At 38.9% G+C, this 16,317-nt stretch overlaps 1 protein-coding gene across 1 annotated transcript in view; it reads left to right on the plus strand.

Moving 5' to 3' along the window:
• LOC148822521 (collagen alpha-1(VI) chain-like) overlaps positions 1-16,317 on the plus strand; it is a 31,177-nt gene continuing 14,860 nt past the window's right edge. The window contains exons 1-16 of the mRNA XM_088929484.1: positions 1-85; positions 2,114-2,243; positions 3,161-3,361; positions 4,706-4,865; positions 5,660-5,815; positions 5,866-5,886; positions 6,449-6,498; positions 9,627-9,671; positions 10,071-10,097; positions 10,302-10,328; positions 11,837-11,890; positions 12,556-12,611; positions 12,832-12,928; positions 13,378-13,440; positions 14,417-14,479; positions 15,719-15,767. Coding sequence (XP_088785610.1) covers positions 1-85; positions 2,114-2,243; positions 3,161-3,361; positions 4,706-4,865; positions 5,660-5,815; positions 5,866-5,886; positions 6,449-6,498; positions 9,627-9,671; positions 10,071-10,097; positions 10,302-10,328; positions 11,837-11,890; positions 12,556-12,611; positions 12,832-12,928; positions 13,378-13,440; positions 14,417-14,479; positions 15,719-15,767 — 1,284 coding nt within the window. The remainder of the gene's footprint in view (positions 86-2,113; positions 2,244-3,160; positions 3,362-4,705; positions 4,866-5,659; positions 5,816-5,865; positions 5,887-6,448; positions 6,499-9,626; positions 9,672-10,070; positions 10,098-10,301; positions 10,329-11,836; positions 11,891-12,555; positions 12,612-12,831; positions 12,929-13,377; positions 13,441-14,416; positions 14,480-15,718; positions 15,768-16,317) is intronic.

The raw sequence follows: 16,317 nt of genomic DNA on the forward strand, positions 1-16,317 counted from the left end.
ATGATCTCCTTTTTCAGGACAGCTGTCCTGCTGTACTTTGTTAACACGGCGGACTGCTTTCTCAAGGTGAAAAATAATTTCTACGGTAAGAGATGTTGCATATGGCTATGATTTGGGCTCCAGCCCAGACATTTCTAAACATGTCACGCACGTATTTAGACCATTTCCATAAACACATATTAGACCATGACACCCTCATTCCTCATGCTGTATGATTGGTTTCATTGTTTACACGGCCTGTCTTGTTACTGCACTATACACAGGACCGCTGCCGTAATCCTAGCCCCTGCCTGGTGTGGGGCAGACGTACAGTATTCCTAATCAGGACTAACATCTGATAAAAAAAAGCAAGATACAGTAGAGCCAGCCAGCGCTTTCATTCCTGATTTGACTCAGCTGATAATGAAACAACGACAAAAAAAGAGTTATTTAAAAAATCTGCTTTTTGTTGAAGACGCACACTTTCACTTTTTGTACAAATGATGTGTACCCCCTGTTACCAATAAACGTGCTGAAAGATCAGAGAAGCTACTATAACTGACCTGAACAGTTTGCATGAAAAGACGCCGAGGAGGCGAGAATTGTCTTCTTAGAAGTGTTAACTAATCACCGGGGTTCAATAAAGTGGAAACGCATTGGTAAAGCTATTACAGAAAATCAGCCCCTGGTAAGGTAATCAAATAAACTTTAGATCTTACGCGCTTAAATAGTACTGTGAACTTCTCACTGATACAGCAGTGACTTCGCAGCTAACAAAGTCGCAGAATTCTGTCAGAAGACACAGCACTCAACACATTAACAGCAGTGTTACTTACAGTTTCTCGAATAGAAAAAGACGTGATAAAAGGCAGGGAGTAATAAATGTGCATTTGAGCCCTGATTTGTGTTTGGTTTAATGCCTTAAACAGATGGGAGAAAGTAAGGGAAAATAATATTGATAGCGTCTGAACAGATCTGTACCAATAGATGGTATAAGAGGAAGACATCTATCGATATTTGAACAATGTCTGGTTCCTTGATACTTTTTAACTACTTAAATTCACATAGTCCTAGAAAATGTGGCATGAGCACATTTTTCAAATAATCAGCCAGTTTTCATTACCTTTTAATTACATTTCTGCTGTCCTTATTTAATACTGTACTCCGGTAATTTCTTTACCATTAGAGTTGTCTCAAGACAGAGTCTCCGCCCTTACTGTATGTAGCGTGGGTTTCCTTGTTAATTCATCTGTTCTTTGCCAAACTGATTTCCCGGCTACTGCTTGGATGAACCAGTAACTGAGGGAAAAGATACAAGCGTGTTAGAAAATACCGTAAATCTACAACACATGGATTTAAAACCAGAAACCGTTGCGCCTACGCTCTGTCGAAAATTGTTTTATATTTATTAAAAACATATGTATTTATCTACAAGCCATTCATAAAACCTTCCAAATATGCCAGAAACTATTCCCTATAGAATATATTATAAGTAAAGGATAATCTTGAAATAAATTAGACATGAAACTCCTCATTTATCTTGCTCTGTTTTGTGGCCCATGTATTAAGCAGGACAGTTATTTCGCATTAACAAATCAGTAGCAACTAATACACTTTCTTGCAGAGGTGGACTTCCACATTTTGGTATTGAGCTAGTAAAATAATGTAATACAGCAAAAACTATTTGCAACTTCAAAGCAAGACATTCATATTATTTATTAAACTGTATTGGCTACTACCATTGAACCTCTTAGGTCCTTCAGATAACTATATCTGGAAAAAAGCATTAACTTCATATTGGAGAAAGGAAAAAGCAAGAAACAGAGAGTAATAGTAAAATGAGAAGTATCTTGGCTGGACGAATAGGAGTCCCACTGGGTTCAGTGCTGGGACCATTATAGTTTTTCATAGATAGATAACATGCAGAAGCAATAATAAAGCCAATTAGAATACTTGGTTACGAATGCAAGTCCAATGGAGCTAACTACATGTTCATTAATACAGTAAGTCAGTGAGTAAGGCAATTAATATTGTAAGTACACTGATTAACTTTTAGGATTGAAGAAATTGTCAATTTCTTGATATGTGTATGTAACGTTGAAAGGTTGTGATCTGTGGAGGTCTTTCTGTTTAGAATGTCCTGCTGATGTCTACATTGTGCTGGACACCTCTGAGAGTGTGGCGCTGAGAGTCAAGCCATACGGTTCTTTTGTTGAGAAGATTAAACAGTTCGCTTTGGACTTTGTGGACCAGCTGAACAACAGGTTTGTACATGATCAATAATAACCCTCATTTTTGTTAATTTAGTATTAGCTACACATAACAAAGTAATATTCTTAGCTATTGTTGTCTGTGAAGATTTAGAAATTACCGTTGCTTTGAATTGAATTTTTTGCATTTGCGACAAGCGTACAGTATCTGTGTTACACCATCATGTTTTTCTTGTTGAATGTCATACAATTAATACCTGACAGGCAGCTGATATTTCAAAAAAGTCATAGGACAGATTGATTTAGCATAGTCATTGTGACATTTCAAATTCTCTGTCCAGATGTGCATTTTACCATGGAAACACACATTTTTAAAGCTTTGTAGGAACCAAAGTAGGTTTTCATTCCCACGTTTGACAAGAATTTCACCAATTCTTTTGATGAGCTGTATATGTCTTCCACAGCTCAACAACCTTCCTTTCATAACATCCTTAATAATGGAGCAATGCCTCTCCCAAAGACAGAGGTTATCCCAAATGTGTTTTTCTTGATGCCACCTTTTCATTTTACAATGTAATTGCTTTAGAAAAGCCATCATGAGCTTTCCTATAAATTATGATCTCCTGACTAACGAATCAGTGTTGTTCAGCTTCACAAACATTGAAGCAGTCTCTATGGTTGAGTGAGCACCACTTCATACAGTATATAGATACATACATTTATAGATAGATCCCATACTCACCATCAGCTAGACCTCTTTACACTATAGAGTGAACTTGCATTAATTAATATTCACTCCAATTCAAAGGAATACACGGCTAAATTTTGGGATATTACGTGGCTGTTGCATTTTCCTCTCTTATTACAGTTGTTACGTAGTGTGGAGCAGGCTGTTTTTGTCTGAGTGGCTGTGTCACCACTGCTGATCTCGCCTGATAATCTCTACATTCCTCTTTCGATCTTGAACACAGGTATTACCGCTGTGATCGCAACCTGACCTGGAATGCAGGGATTCTTCACTACAGCGATGAGGTCAAGATCATGAGTGAGCTCACCAGTATGGCCACAGGCAGTTGGAAGCTGAAGAAGGCCATCCAAGATGTGCGCTACATTGGAAAAGGCACACACACCGACTGCGCCATTGCTGTGGCCACAGGGCAGCTGATGTCAGGGTAACCCAAGCCTCTTGTCTCCTGCCTGCACTTACTCTCAATCCTGAAGAGGTGTGTGTAGGACTGAGAACCCCAACATCTTCTGAGGTCTTAACATCAGTTCTGTAAAACGTGGAAAAGTTTACAATGGGCAGGAACTTTAAAAAGAGACAAATTCTTTTAAAAAGGGCTTTTTGAAAAGAAAATCACATTGATTCTCAACTATTTCATTTTTGGAAGTACCTCACAATATTGTTGGGATCAATAAAATAAATCAAATAGAAGACACTGTCCGTGCTATTGTCTGAAGGATTACTGTCTAAAGAATTACTTACTGCCATTAATCAACATTTAAGGCTAGTTTTGTTCTTTTGACTGAATAAGCATATACACCTACTGTATATGCCTGAAACCATTTTGTAATCTAAAGTTAAAAAAGTCAAATATTCTTTTATATTTTCTGAGCATTGCAATAACTTCAGGACATTTTAAATGAACCCCCTTTCTGTCTGACACATTCTTCATTTCAAATCAGCTTACACAAAAAAATAGTTTTATAACATTTTCAATTATTATTGGGTTTACTTTATAGCAAGTATTGCTAAAGAACTATGTTGATTAGGTAATACTACAAATATAACTGTTGATACTGAGGTGTATTTGCAAAATGAATCACTGACCTTGATACAGTTTAATTTTATTTTTTCAATGGAGGTATGATCTTAACTACAATATGACTAACACAAATTATTCATAGCTACTGAACCCCCTTTTCCCCGTTCAGACCTTGAATACTGAGTTAGGACTGCAATCCTCTCACTCAGTAAGTGGTGTCTTTATTCAGCGTCTTGTCAAGGTGATTTACAACCGAGATCTTCATGCGCTCATATGGGGTATATAATCCCTCAAGCAGTAGAGCTTCTTCCAAGCACCTGATAACATCAATTTAGTTTCTCAGACTTCTTCTTAGGGCACATACCTGCAAAACTATAGAAGTAAAAGCTTACCACCTTCAGCACACAGCTGCCCAAAGGGATGTCAATTATTTAGATCATGATTCAAAATCCTCGCAAGGTCTTCTCATTCGGAAGGAGAGTATTATACAGTATACTACATGAAAGAGAAGAACTGTGACCACTTCCCTGAGAAAGTCACTGTCCTCTAAATCATACGACAATTATTGTTTCCTTGTAACTAATATTCTCTACTGATACATAATGATAGTTTGCTTTCCTGTTGCAGTACAACAGTTGCACCACAAAATGCTGCTACATCCTTTTATGCCATGTATTAAATAATTGATATTTCTGACAACACTGCAGTTCTGTTGTTTACCAATTCAGGTCTTGATCTGTTTTCTTTCAGGAGCTCACCTTTCCATGGTAACAAATACATGGTTGTTGTAACAGATGGGCATCCGTTCGATGGCTACAAGGAGCCCTGTGGGGGAATCGGCTATGCAGTCACCGAAGCGAAAGGAATGGATATTAAAATCTTCGGTGTGGCCATTTCTCCTGATCATCTGGTATGTGCAGAGACTGCCATGCAGCAGGCCGCTGGTGCCGAGAAAGACCTCCGTCGCTGGTGGCCGTGCTCAGCTATAGAATCCCAATGGATTTAGTCAGTTACATCCACCCAATAACAACTACGAACTCAGATTGGAATTACATCAAATGGGGAAATATTTGATATTATCTTGTGTCTGGTTTTTGTTCATTAGCAAGGTGGTATACACAAGGACAAGCTGTCTCTGAATGGAAGAGCTGCTGAACTGTATGTACCAGAGACCCCTGCTAACAAGAGGGGTATGTTATCTGCAAAGATAATGTCTAGACAACTGCAGGTGACTTAAGTACGAAGGATATCATAAGATGGGAGACCCTGCCAAGCACAGTTAATGTTTGTATATACTGTATATATTACAGTTCCGGTGTTTCAGTTACAATGCAGTATTGCTGTAATCTGTGATATTGCAGTGAAAATGTGGAAAATATACAGTGTACAGTATTAGAACAGTTTAGCAACCTGGATGAATATAAAATTTAAGGGTGAAATTTGACTTAGTAAAGTAAAATATTTTAAATAGCCAAAATCTAAGGTTTGTTTTAATACCACAGAGGTGAGATATGTAGTTTTTGTACCGCGCAAACTTCTTACGTTTCCTCCAATGTGGCTACAGTATAATGCCATCTATTAAATTGCAGAAGATTGTTTTAAAAGGTTATAGTCTTTCTACGTAAAGACCACAGGTTAGACATGCGTTGCATCATCAACAGAAAAAGAGTTGTATCAGGACTGAGTCTTCTGCTTCTGACACAGGATAACCGACTGAATTCCATTGCAACTGATGTTCAGTACAGACTCAACCTGTCGGCCACTAGCGAGAACCCAGCTGTGGTAAAAAACACCATAAACACCATCATCTCCACCATTGTAAGTGGCCCTCGTTCCGATAAAAAGAGTGGATTTCCCACGGTTAACATGTTGTCCTACTGATTGTGTCTCTTCTGTCTCCCTTCCTGCAGTACAAGGAATCAGAGCCTCTGGTGAGTCGATTCATTCCGCTTCGGGGGCAGGCAGAGAATAGAACTGTTCTACAGCGTTTGAGTGGATTTTGGAAAGATACTGATCTTTAAGCTGAATGTTAGTTCATGTCATGTAGGATGCACTTGGAGTTAAGTAAAGATGAATGAACATGTACTGTAGCATATAAAGTGTTTCAATGGTGCATTTACTGTATATATGTGTGCCATGGTTTATATTGTTTGTACTATAAATAAGTGCATGTTTTTAAATCATGTTGTATTTTATGTGGACAAACAATTCAGTATAAAATTGTTCAGCTCTCTATTTTAGCATACATATTATGGCACTGTGCATATCATATACAGTACATGAATTGCATTGACATAATAACCTGTAAAAAATAATGATCGTAAACTTATTATCTGATCATATACTTGTCTTCCATTGCAGTGCTGCACATACGAATGCAAGGTAAAGATCTGGACTTGGGCTTGGAAGCAGTCATCTCTTTGCATAGTATCAGTGATTTATTTGAGAAGCCAAAGCAGTCTGCTGATAAGGGTCTTTCTTTTGAACTTGCAGGCTGGAATAGGAATTCCTGGACCTGCTGGTGACAGCGGAGAAGCGGTAAAGTACAGACAACCCTATCGTCCAATTTTTAATCTCGGAGAAGATTTCCAGCCAGTCCAGCTGGTATAACTTCTTATGAGACAAAATACATGAGGAAATGGAAGTGAATCAAGCTCAGGGAAAGTGGTCTAAAGATTTATGACACAAAGCTCAAGTGGAATTGATAAGAATATTAACAGAAATTTGTGAAGTCATTAAAACATCTTGAAGAGTTTCTTTTGCATCCTTTGCTAAAACTGGAGGTCGAGAACCTAAGGACCTAATCAAAGAGCTGGCGTGTTTCCTGAAGTAAAGAGAGCCGTGAATCGGACCTGTCACGATGATAAGATAAAGGGGCTGTGAAGAAAGAGTAAATGGGATGTAAACGTCCTACAGGAACTCTTTCAGCAGTTACTCAAGTACACGCAGAACAGCTGTGTTGTAAAACAGTCATTGCTTCTGGGCTGATTTACACAGACTATCCCTTAAGACTTTTTTTTTTGCTGTTGTACAAGCGAACCTTACTCCCAAGGCTAAAAGAGCATTAAAAAATGTATAAGTATACGTAATTAGTGTAGGAATGTGGCATTAAAGCCAAATTAGTCCTTCCTTCAAAGCATCATAATTGGTATTTTTAGACACCTTGTGTAATACACAGCTTTTAAAAGTTTTGGGTTTTAGTCTTAAAATGCAGGTTTGGGCCATAAAACAGGCCACAACCTTAGCTTGTCTTTTATGAACTGACAGATCTGCTGCAGTTATTTGGGGGGCAGCCATCACAATTCTTGGAACTGAGTTGATATTGCCAGGATTGTTTCTTCTTTAGTTTTTGCCTCTACTGGTATTTTCAAATACCTATGAAATCTCAACCGCATGGCAGGAAATCATGCTTCAGAGTTCATGCATGTTGTATCAGTTTGAAAGTTATAGTCAGTCATATGGTTTGGCTGCCATATTGGGTTCCTGCCACAATTTGAGGAATTTGGAAAGTCCTTTAATGAAGCTGAAGATTTGTCGTTTCAAAACTTTGGTGGGCAATGATAAGTCTTGTCTATGACAAAAGTATGTTTATGAGAAGAAAATTGATCGCATGGTTTGGAGTCAACTTGAATTTGGCAATAAGCACTTGGACGCATCAAGTATTCAGGAGTTTCTCACAAGATTTAAAAAACATATTTGAAACTGATGGAAGCACAGATCCATTAACATTTTCACCTCTGGTATGATTATCACCTCTAAATTGAATTCTGACATAAGGTATAATAGATATCTACTGCACAATCTATTAAGTATTTAGTCAGAAAATCACATCTGAAATATTGATGGTTATTAATATAAAAATGCTGCACTAAATATTTCACAATATATTTTACGGATTGTTTTTGTATGTATTTCAGAAACATACAGTATATAAAAATATCTGGTAAAATATTTGTTGAATTAGAAATGCTTTTCCATGTCAAATGTAAACTGTACTGGATTGGATGTATCTGAAGGTACATGAACTGGAACCGTGCACTATATAAGAGTGGGGTGCTCTGCGTTAAGCACGCACAAACAAGTAGAGGCTAAGGATGGAGTAGAGTTTAATTTTTTTTAGAGATGAAGTCTGATTCTGGCCAGTCCTGTCAATCTTAAAATGTGGATGCTCATAATTCTGGGACTAGTAATGCGGATTTTCCCCTCTGACATACGTGGGGTGTCAGGGGGTCCCCCTAACTGAGCCCAGGTGTTTCGGACAGTGGCTTGCATAGACTGTAAAGGGTAACCTTTATGCTGTCACATGACAGGAAACCCTTAGATTTCTAGAAGCCATAGAAATACATCACTTTTTATGCATCCATGTTTTGCAAAAATAAAGCACAGGTAATACTCTATTTATGCAGCTTTGGATTAACAGACTTAAAGAATATATACCACTTTTTAATTTAGGAAACACTACAGTAGTTCTCACATTAACTCACATGAGTGGGGCATCACGATTTTGATTAAATGTTGTAATTCATCATTCACGACTTACCACAACTTGCCCAAGTGGTTTTAACTGCTGCATGAGTTGAGTGGGCACAGATAATGAGGCGATTTAAGCTGTTGAATGTCACACCTAATGATTCAACAACAACAAAAAAACATATACACAAAAAAGGACCAACATGCCCTCCCCCCCCCCCCCACCATGAAGAGAGCAATGCCTTTGAGCTCTAGGTAGGTTGGAGTCCAAACTTAGTCAACAAGTGAAAATAAATGGTTCATTAGCTCAATACTGTTTTGTAGGGGACACCTGGAAGACAAGGTATTGCTGGGAAGCCCGGAGGTATTGGACCAAAGGTGTGTTGAAATATTTTATTCCTAGTGATACATGGAGATAAGCCTGTGTACAGTGTATGTGAACACACCTCGTATGGGCTTTCAAGGATGTATGTTATGAAAACTTACGGTATTATACTATTGTGGTTGTTTGATATAAAGCGTAAAATTGTTTTTTTACTAATTTCTGTGTGTGGCACTTGGCCTGCTAAATAATTGGTTTTCCGATTTCTGATTTGAAAATTAGGCAATACAGATGCTGTAGTAGGCACTTAACCAAAGGGTTTTGACAGATCAAGTACCGGAGACATTAGAGTAGGTGGAATCCTTCACCTATGTCTCCTATGAGTGTTATCATTCATCAGACAGACATCTCAAATGTTTTATTTAGGCACTAAAGTGTATTTTATCCACTGAAGTTTAGTTTAGTCACATGTTGGCCTTTTTAGGTATGTTACTATGGAGACTGGACAACATTTGTTTAGTTACTTTTCTAATGGGATCTCACTGTGATTAGATGTGGCTGTAGACACCCCACTCATTAATAAAAAGCCCAAAGAAGCTCTATTTGCAACACCAAAATGGAAAACCTTTCAGCACATACCGTATAGACAGGGGCATATTACCTAGAACCACTGCCTGCTGCCTCTTGTGTCAGAACGTAAAACATAAAAATTAAAAACACCCAGTGGTGTGCTGGGAATTACAGAAACCGTAGGAACCGAGTTCTTGTAAGGTCTACAGTACTGAACTGCTATTTTTTATAGAAGAGTATTTTCTTCATACGCATTAGGGCCAAATCGATTTGACTGTGTGTGACGACCTGTTACCTTTATCCTTACAGGGAATTCTTGGGGATCAGGGTTCCCCAGGTCATGTGGGAGAAAAGGTAATTCGTTTTTATTTAGTTTAGGTACCACCCAGGAAGAAAGATGGTCCTATTATTATTTTAACTATTAGGTTAAAAGAACAGAAAAGTACCTCTGTACCTCAGTACCTCTGATTTGCTAGCTTTTGGTAGGTGCTCGCAAGTTCTTCAATAGTGTTCATTGCTTATGTGGTTTATTTCACAAGTGTTCTGCGCTTATAAACTCTCCAGTGACAAATGAAAAATAAAGCACAGCTTTTAACAGCCTCCCCTGGATCAAGATCTTTATCTTTGCATGCCTCCCTTTAAGAGTCGTGCCAGGAAGTTCCGCGCACTGCTGTATTTTGTTACAACTCACCAGCCTGTCTTAATTTGTGCTGTTCTATACCATGTTAAAGATCAACCTTCTTCTCATTACAGGGCGATAAAGGCCCCCCAGGTGAAAAGGTAAGGTCAGACAGTACTGCCGAATTCCAAACATTTATACAAATAATATGGCAGCTACATATACACAACTATAGCTGATTGTGCATTTACAGAGGGCTTTCAATCGCTCAGAGAGTCACCAGAAAAAAATATACCAAGCAGTCACCTTTATTTTTTTCTAATCAGACAAGTTTGATAACAACTATTTAACTCTGTTTTCTGTAGGGCCATCGAGGACTTTCTGGACAAAAGGTTAGTATGTGCATTCGTTTTCTGGGCGGTTTATTCTTTCCAGCAATCTTCAGCTTGTATCTTATGATATCTTTTCATTTTTACACAAGCTTACGACACACGCTGAACACAAAATGTAAGAATGAACACTTTTGAACGTGAAGCTACTTCAGTTGTTTGTCTAATATTCTTTAAAAAACATCCAGGACAGTTTAAAGTACAGGAAAAACTCAAGTTGTATTCCGTCTCTTTCAAAATGACATCAGTACTTTACTCCAAATAAATGGTGTGCTTTTACAAAATTACTCTTAGTTTATCAGTGACTTGTATTGGTTTCACCAGGTATCTCAGAAGACCCTGGACACTGGAGACACCTTCCTACCATGTCTGCCCAATACCTGTGCAGGCTAAATGCTCTCAGTGTGAACTAATATTCTTGCATGTATTTCTCTTTAACAGGGAGAAAAAGGAGCAAATGGTGTTGATGGGAAAGATGGAGCTATGGTTTGTATCTCCACATACCTTTCATTACAACAGCTAAAAATATCTGAGATAGGAAGGCCAAGCTCAGTTTTAACACATCCGTTTTGAATTTTATACAGTATTACTTCTCAGGTTTGTTCCTTAACTGGTTACTTTTCAAAAAAGTGAGTAAGGGTCTGAAATGGATCTGATATCAGGAAAAATACAAAAACCAACCAAAGCTTAAAAACTCCAAATGACTTTATTACAGACGTAATTAAGACTGTAATGCTTATGGACAGCAACACCGAGATGGGAATCTGTCAATTTGTTCAAATGAATGTGTGACTGAAATACTAAATTGCGCATTTTAATTGTTTTGTTAGTTTTATTAGGGTGAAAATACCATTGGTGTTTTATGACTCCAGTTGGGATCTCAGCTGTGTTATTTGAGAAACTGAACTGTATGTTTCTTGTGCCAAAAGCAACAACAGAGCAATATGTGGGGACATTTGTATGTTGGGAATGCAACTCAAGTCATTTTCTCTGTAAATCGCATTATTTACAGTAAAAAGGTAACCTGGATTTATAACAGTACCCTCTTACTATATTTGATTATTTGGTTTCCACCTTCTTATGGGAAATGCCTCCTGCTTTAAATCGCATTGGGCAACGTTTACACCCTTATAGTTCACAACCTCCATATTTACATCATTTTTATGGGGGGGTAATTCCCCTGTTTACATTGCTTTGCTCAACATCACAGTTCTCCGGGTCCTAACCCTGAGAGCTGGGATTTTTAAACCTGGGCATTTTAATGGGGGCCCGCCTGTGTATGGCTTAGGGTTCAAGTCCCTGCGGCAGACTGCTGCTGTACCCCGGTGGGTCCAGTCTGCCCAGCTGTGTAAGTGGGGATCAGCGCCGCTGGGGGGTGATTCCGGTGATGGACAGTGGTCCCATCCAGGGGGAGTCTAGTCGGTTTAACACTACGAAAACCAGGATGAGCTCAGGTAGCTGCAGTGAGCTGCACCTCTAATGTGTTCTTCTGTCTTCCCTTGTCTGGGCAGGGAGAGACAGGCCCCCCAGGCCTGCCAGGGTGTGATGGAGATGAAGGGCCTGACGTAAGTGTACACAGTCCAGATCTTGGCCTTTTCCCCTCTGAGCTCCGTGAATAGAAGATTAACAGCTTTTCTTCCTGTGCAATTCGGGGATGTATCTTATGTCAAGAATTGTAAAAAAAATACAGTTGCTGTATACAGTTGAAATAACGACAGTGGTTGAAAGTTTATTTCCAATAAACATTATCAATCAGAACTGTGAAAAAAGAAAATAATTAAACTTAGAGGTACCTGTCTAGATGCCTTTTTCATTGTGACATCCAGCAATCTGAGCGCTACATTGCGCTTTGAGAGGCTACTTTTAAAGGCGTTATATTAAATAGAGAGTTGTTGTTGTTATTTATTGTTGTAGTTGTTAAAAAATAGGAAATCAGTATTTCTAGAATCTAGATTAGATTTCTCATTGTGATCATCTTATATCACTGTAGTTAAGCATAGCACTTCTGGAATAAATGTCATAGGATTCACTATTCAAATGAATATTTTTAATTTCTCCCTCATTGTTCTTCTCATTTTCATTCGATTCATTATTTAGAAAGTATTTGTAGTAAAATACATAAATGTTTTATTTAAAAATGCTTTAAAATCAATTGATACCATACAATTATGTAACTGATAGAACCGACAGAAGTGTCTGTTCTTTTCAACATTTGTTCCCTGTGTTTTAGGCGGTTAGATGTAGTGCTGTTGAAATCCACAGATACTGAGAACAATGTCATGTGTAGTAAATACATATCGACATTCCCTGAATGTGACAATGTGATAAAGAAAAACAGGATCGTGCGAGTTGATTAGACACAAGGGAACCTGGGCGCATTCACAGTGTAGTAAAACTGTCTTCACAGATTGCTTTCTTTCTGTACTGCTTCCTTCTTGAGTCACACTACCGCTTGTTAATCAGAAATAGCTGGGATGTGAAAGCTTGGTTGAGTTCCATGCTGCAGGTGTCTCGGGTTCAAGCCCGGCTCATGGCACTGGGATTCCCCACCTGGCCGAGCGCAGCCGGTTAGTCAGCAAGGGCTCTCGGGACACTCAGGGATCGTAGCTAAAACCTAAAAACACACACAACTGGCCTTAATTCCAGATTAACAAAAAAATAATATCATGCTAACATTTGCCTGAAGAGGGCACAGTGCTGGCATTGTTGATGACTTGAAACAGAAACAGCTTGCCTGATGACTGAGCTTGTCGGGGTGAGGCACTCGGTAAGGTTTTGATGTACTGTACTGCTATTTCTGGTTTTAATCATATTTTATTTCTCCACACACACTGCAGATTAAAACAGTAGTTATTTCTGGTGGCCGTGCACAGTAAATGTATAATTTAAATGTGGCTCTTAGTGAATCTTAGTGAATCATTCTTATGGGGAACGGGCACCAGTCCTTTCCTGTGAATTTTCTTAACTTCTAAGGAACTGTGAGATCATGATAAATGATTGAAACAGGAATTTCCTTTCCACAACTATAAGCTTATTTTCTTGCTTTCTGAAGGGTGAGCCTGGTCCACCTGGACAAAAAGGAGATTCAGGGCCCTTCGGTGCTAAAGGACAAAAGGTAATGTTTTGTACAAACCAGTTTTTACCATACATCATGATATCTCTTTGAAGTAGTTCTATATTTTATGGTGTAGGGTAAAAAGTTTTTTTTCAGTATGACAACTTAAAACATAAGTTTCCTGATTTATTCATTCTCTTGAATCAACTAAACTGATGGCCAATAAATGCAACTGTACATTCTGCGTCTACAGCGTCTACCTAAATGAATGAAAAATGGCAAGATGGCGCGTACTGGATATTGCAGGAACATATTGCTCCCAGATAATTGCAGATTTTTTCTAAATATGTGATGTTTCAATTTATGCTTCCAAATTTGTCAAAAAAAGAAATTCAGGAAACTGAAGTGGCGGATATTTCTCCAGTCATTCAGAAAACACATGCGTGGTTTACTTTGACCTGCTGGGGTCATGTTTTTAAAAGATTTTGATCAATGTGAATTAAAGATTTTAAACGACCAGCCTGACTGCTTGTACTTCAAGCTGGGTTGCTGCAGTACCATGAATAAGCTGTTACAACAGCTGGACACACCAGCGGAGGCTTTGAGCGAGTTGTTGAAGAGATCTTTAGGAGGGGTGCATTCAACCCCTCCGGCCCTTTCGGGAGTTGAGAGTTAATTGGTCCACAGATCTCATCCAGCTGCTTCTCGAAAAAGGAGCCGGGTTCCTGGTTTCAATAAGAACTTGTTCTGTACTCCCACAGCCCTTGTCTGTGGTTGTATATGCACTTCCGTGTCGTTTCCACTTGTGACTTCTCGGTTCAAGTTTCACTGTTCGTTCTGAAAAAATCATCCTCTGTCTTTTGAGCAATGCCTCTGAGGATTTTGAATATTTTCATTGGGTCCCCTTATGACATACATAGATTGTAATTCCCGACCATGTCTAAGACGCCTGAGACATTTGCCCAGGGGCGTGTTCCTCCCATGCGTGGAGGCTGGAGCAGTAAAACTCCACTGAAAGTGTTTCGTCCTTCTGCAGGGGGAGAGGGGGATCTCTGGCTCTGCAGGTTTGCCTGGAGTGTCTGGAAGCACTGGCCCCAAGGTAAGGCAGCAACACATGGCACTTTAAGCCACAAGTAGTAGTAGTAATAATAATCAGAAGAAGAAGAATAAAAGAAGAATATATTTATAGCATGTAAGTGTTAGGAATAATTATACAGAATAGATATTAAATACAGAATATTACACCCTTGCAGCTGTCTCCCCGGCTCATTCCCTGTAAGAGAGAGTATTTAGGCTGATCTTCAGCCAGGACTGTCAGTTCCTCAACCTAGCAAGTTAAACATTACAGCCTTAAGTGCTAAAATATTAAGTACTTTACATTCCTTTCTTTATATTAGTTGGCTCGTTTCCTCATAATCAGAATTTTACCAACCTACTGAACTTCTGTCTACTCTTTTATCTTACCGTTTGAGATGTAGTGGTTTGTGCGCTTCGCTTTGGACTTTCAGAGAACTCTTCAGGACCGGGGAGCTTGAGTTTCAATTCACATCAGTTAATTGCAGGACTGATAACTGGAGCCTTTGCATCATTAAATGGCTCAGAACAAGATGTCCTGTATGTTCTCCTTCTCCTCTCACCTACTGCACCACTGATCGGATGTTCCTGTGATAACTCCAGGGGGATCCAGGGCCAGCAGGGGTGAAAGGAAATAAAGGGGACAGAGGAGATGATGTAAGTATCATTGCTTTCCCTAATCCTACAGCAAACCATAAATAAGTAGGTTAAGCTAAATGGCAAAGTAGGAAATATGTACTGTATGTCCTTTCTGCCTACCATCTTCTTTAGGATCTGTTTTCATTCATGCACAGCAACCAGCCTCTCTGTGTCTGTAATGAAGACGATCAATGAAACAATGACAGCATGTGTTCTTTCTGCTGGGCCGTCCACAGCCATTGGAGCTAAACATAAGCAATATAATTTACATAACAGACATCAAGGATATACAATAACAGCCGTTTTTGTCAAGATGTTTTTAAACAAGTTGAGAATATGTATGGTATGTTTGTGGTTTGTTGAACTATTACACCCTGCTTTTGTGTTCATTTCCATGTAACACCGGCAAGACTTTTAGAGGGCAAGGGAAATCTCAGGTGTGGACCATGTTGATTAATTTGACTCATTTCTAAAACTGAAAAGGAATCATAAAACTGAGTAATAACAAATTGGCATCCAGTCCTTATTAAAAAGATCAAATCGGCCCAATTCATGCCTCCTGTCACAACCAAGAAGCAACCAAGACTTCCTTTGAAAACTATCTTTTCTGTTTTTTTTTTAATAGGGGGATTTTGGCAGCACAGGAGCTCCTGGGAAAAAGGTACATAAATCAAGTAGATAAAGACATCCATGAAGAGTGAATGCTTTTCATCAAATACAATAACCCAAAGGCTTGTTTTAACACAGATTAACAAAACATTTACTGTGGTTATGAACCTTGCATGTATGGACTCCTAAAATTGAACGGTATAAATTACTTGAGCAACAGTTCTTCTTACTTGATGTTATACAATGGCTTTCATTAAAAATTCTCAGTGGGTCTTCATTACCAGTACAGCTTCATTACCAACAAAGCAGTTAAAAAAGACTGCTGAATTTGTTTAAGAAGCAGCTGGTGGTCACATCCACTGGGCTTCCTGTAAAAATCATTTTCTCTTTGTCATTTGTGAACGCCTGTGCTTTTTCTCCTTCCCCGAGCCGCACACCCACAGCGCAAACCCAGACACAGCGGCTGCCTTACACGCAGTTAGGCAAATAATCTGTTTAATTAGGTCCTTCACTGAAAAGAGATGATGAAAACTACAAACGTGTGTAGTTCTCAGGGCCAGGAGCAGTTCATCACTAAGCCCTCTGCCAGACTTCCTTCTCATCTGGTACTTCACC

This window comes from Atractosteus spatula, chromosome 12 (assembly GCF_055471065.1).
Source record: "Atractosteus spatula isolate fAtrSpa1 chromosome 12, fAtrSpa1.hap1, whole genome shotgun sequence".
NCBI classification, from domain to species: Eukaryota; Metazoa; Chordata; class Actinopteri; order Semionotiformes; family Lepisosteidae; genus Atractosteus; species Atractosteus spatula.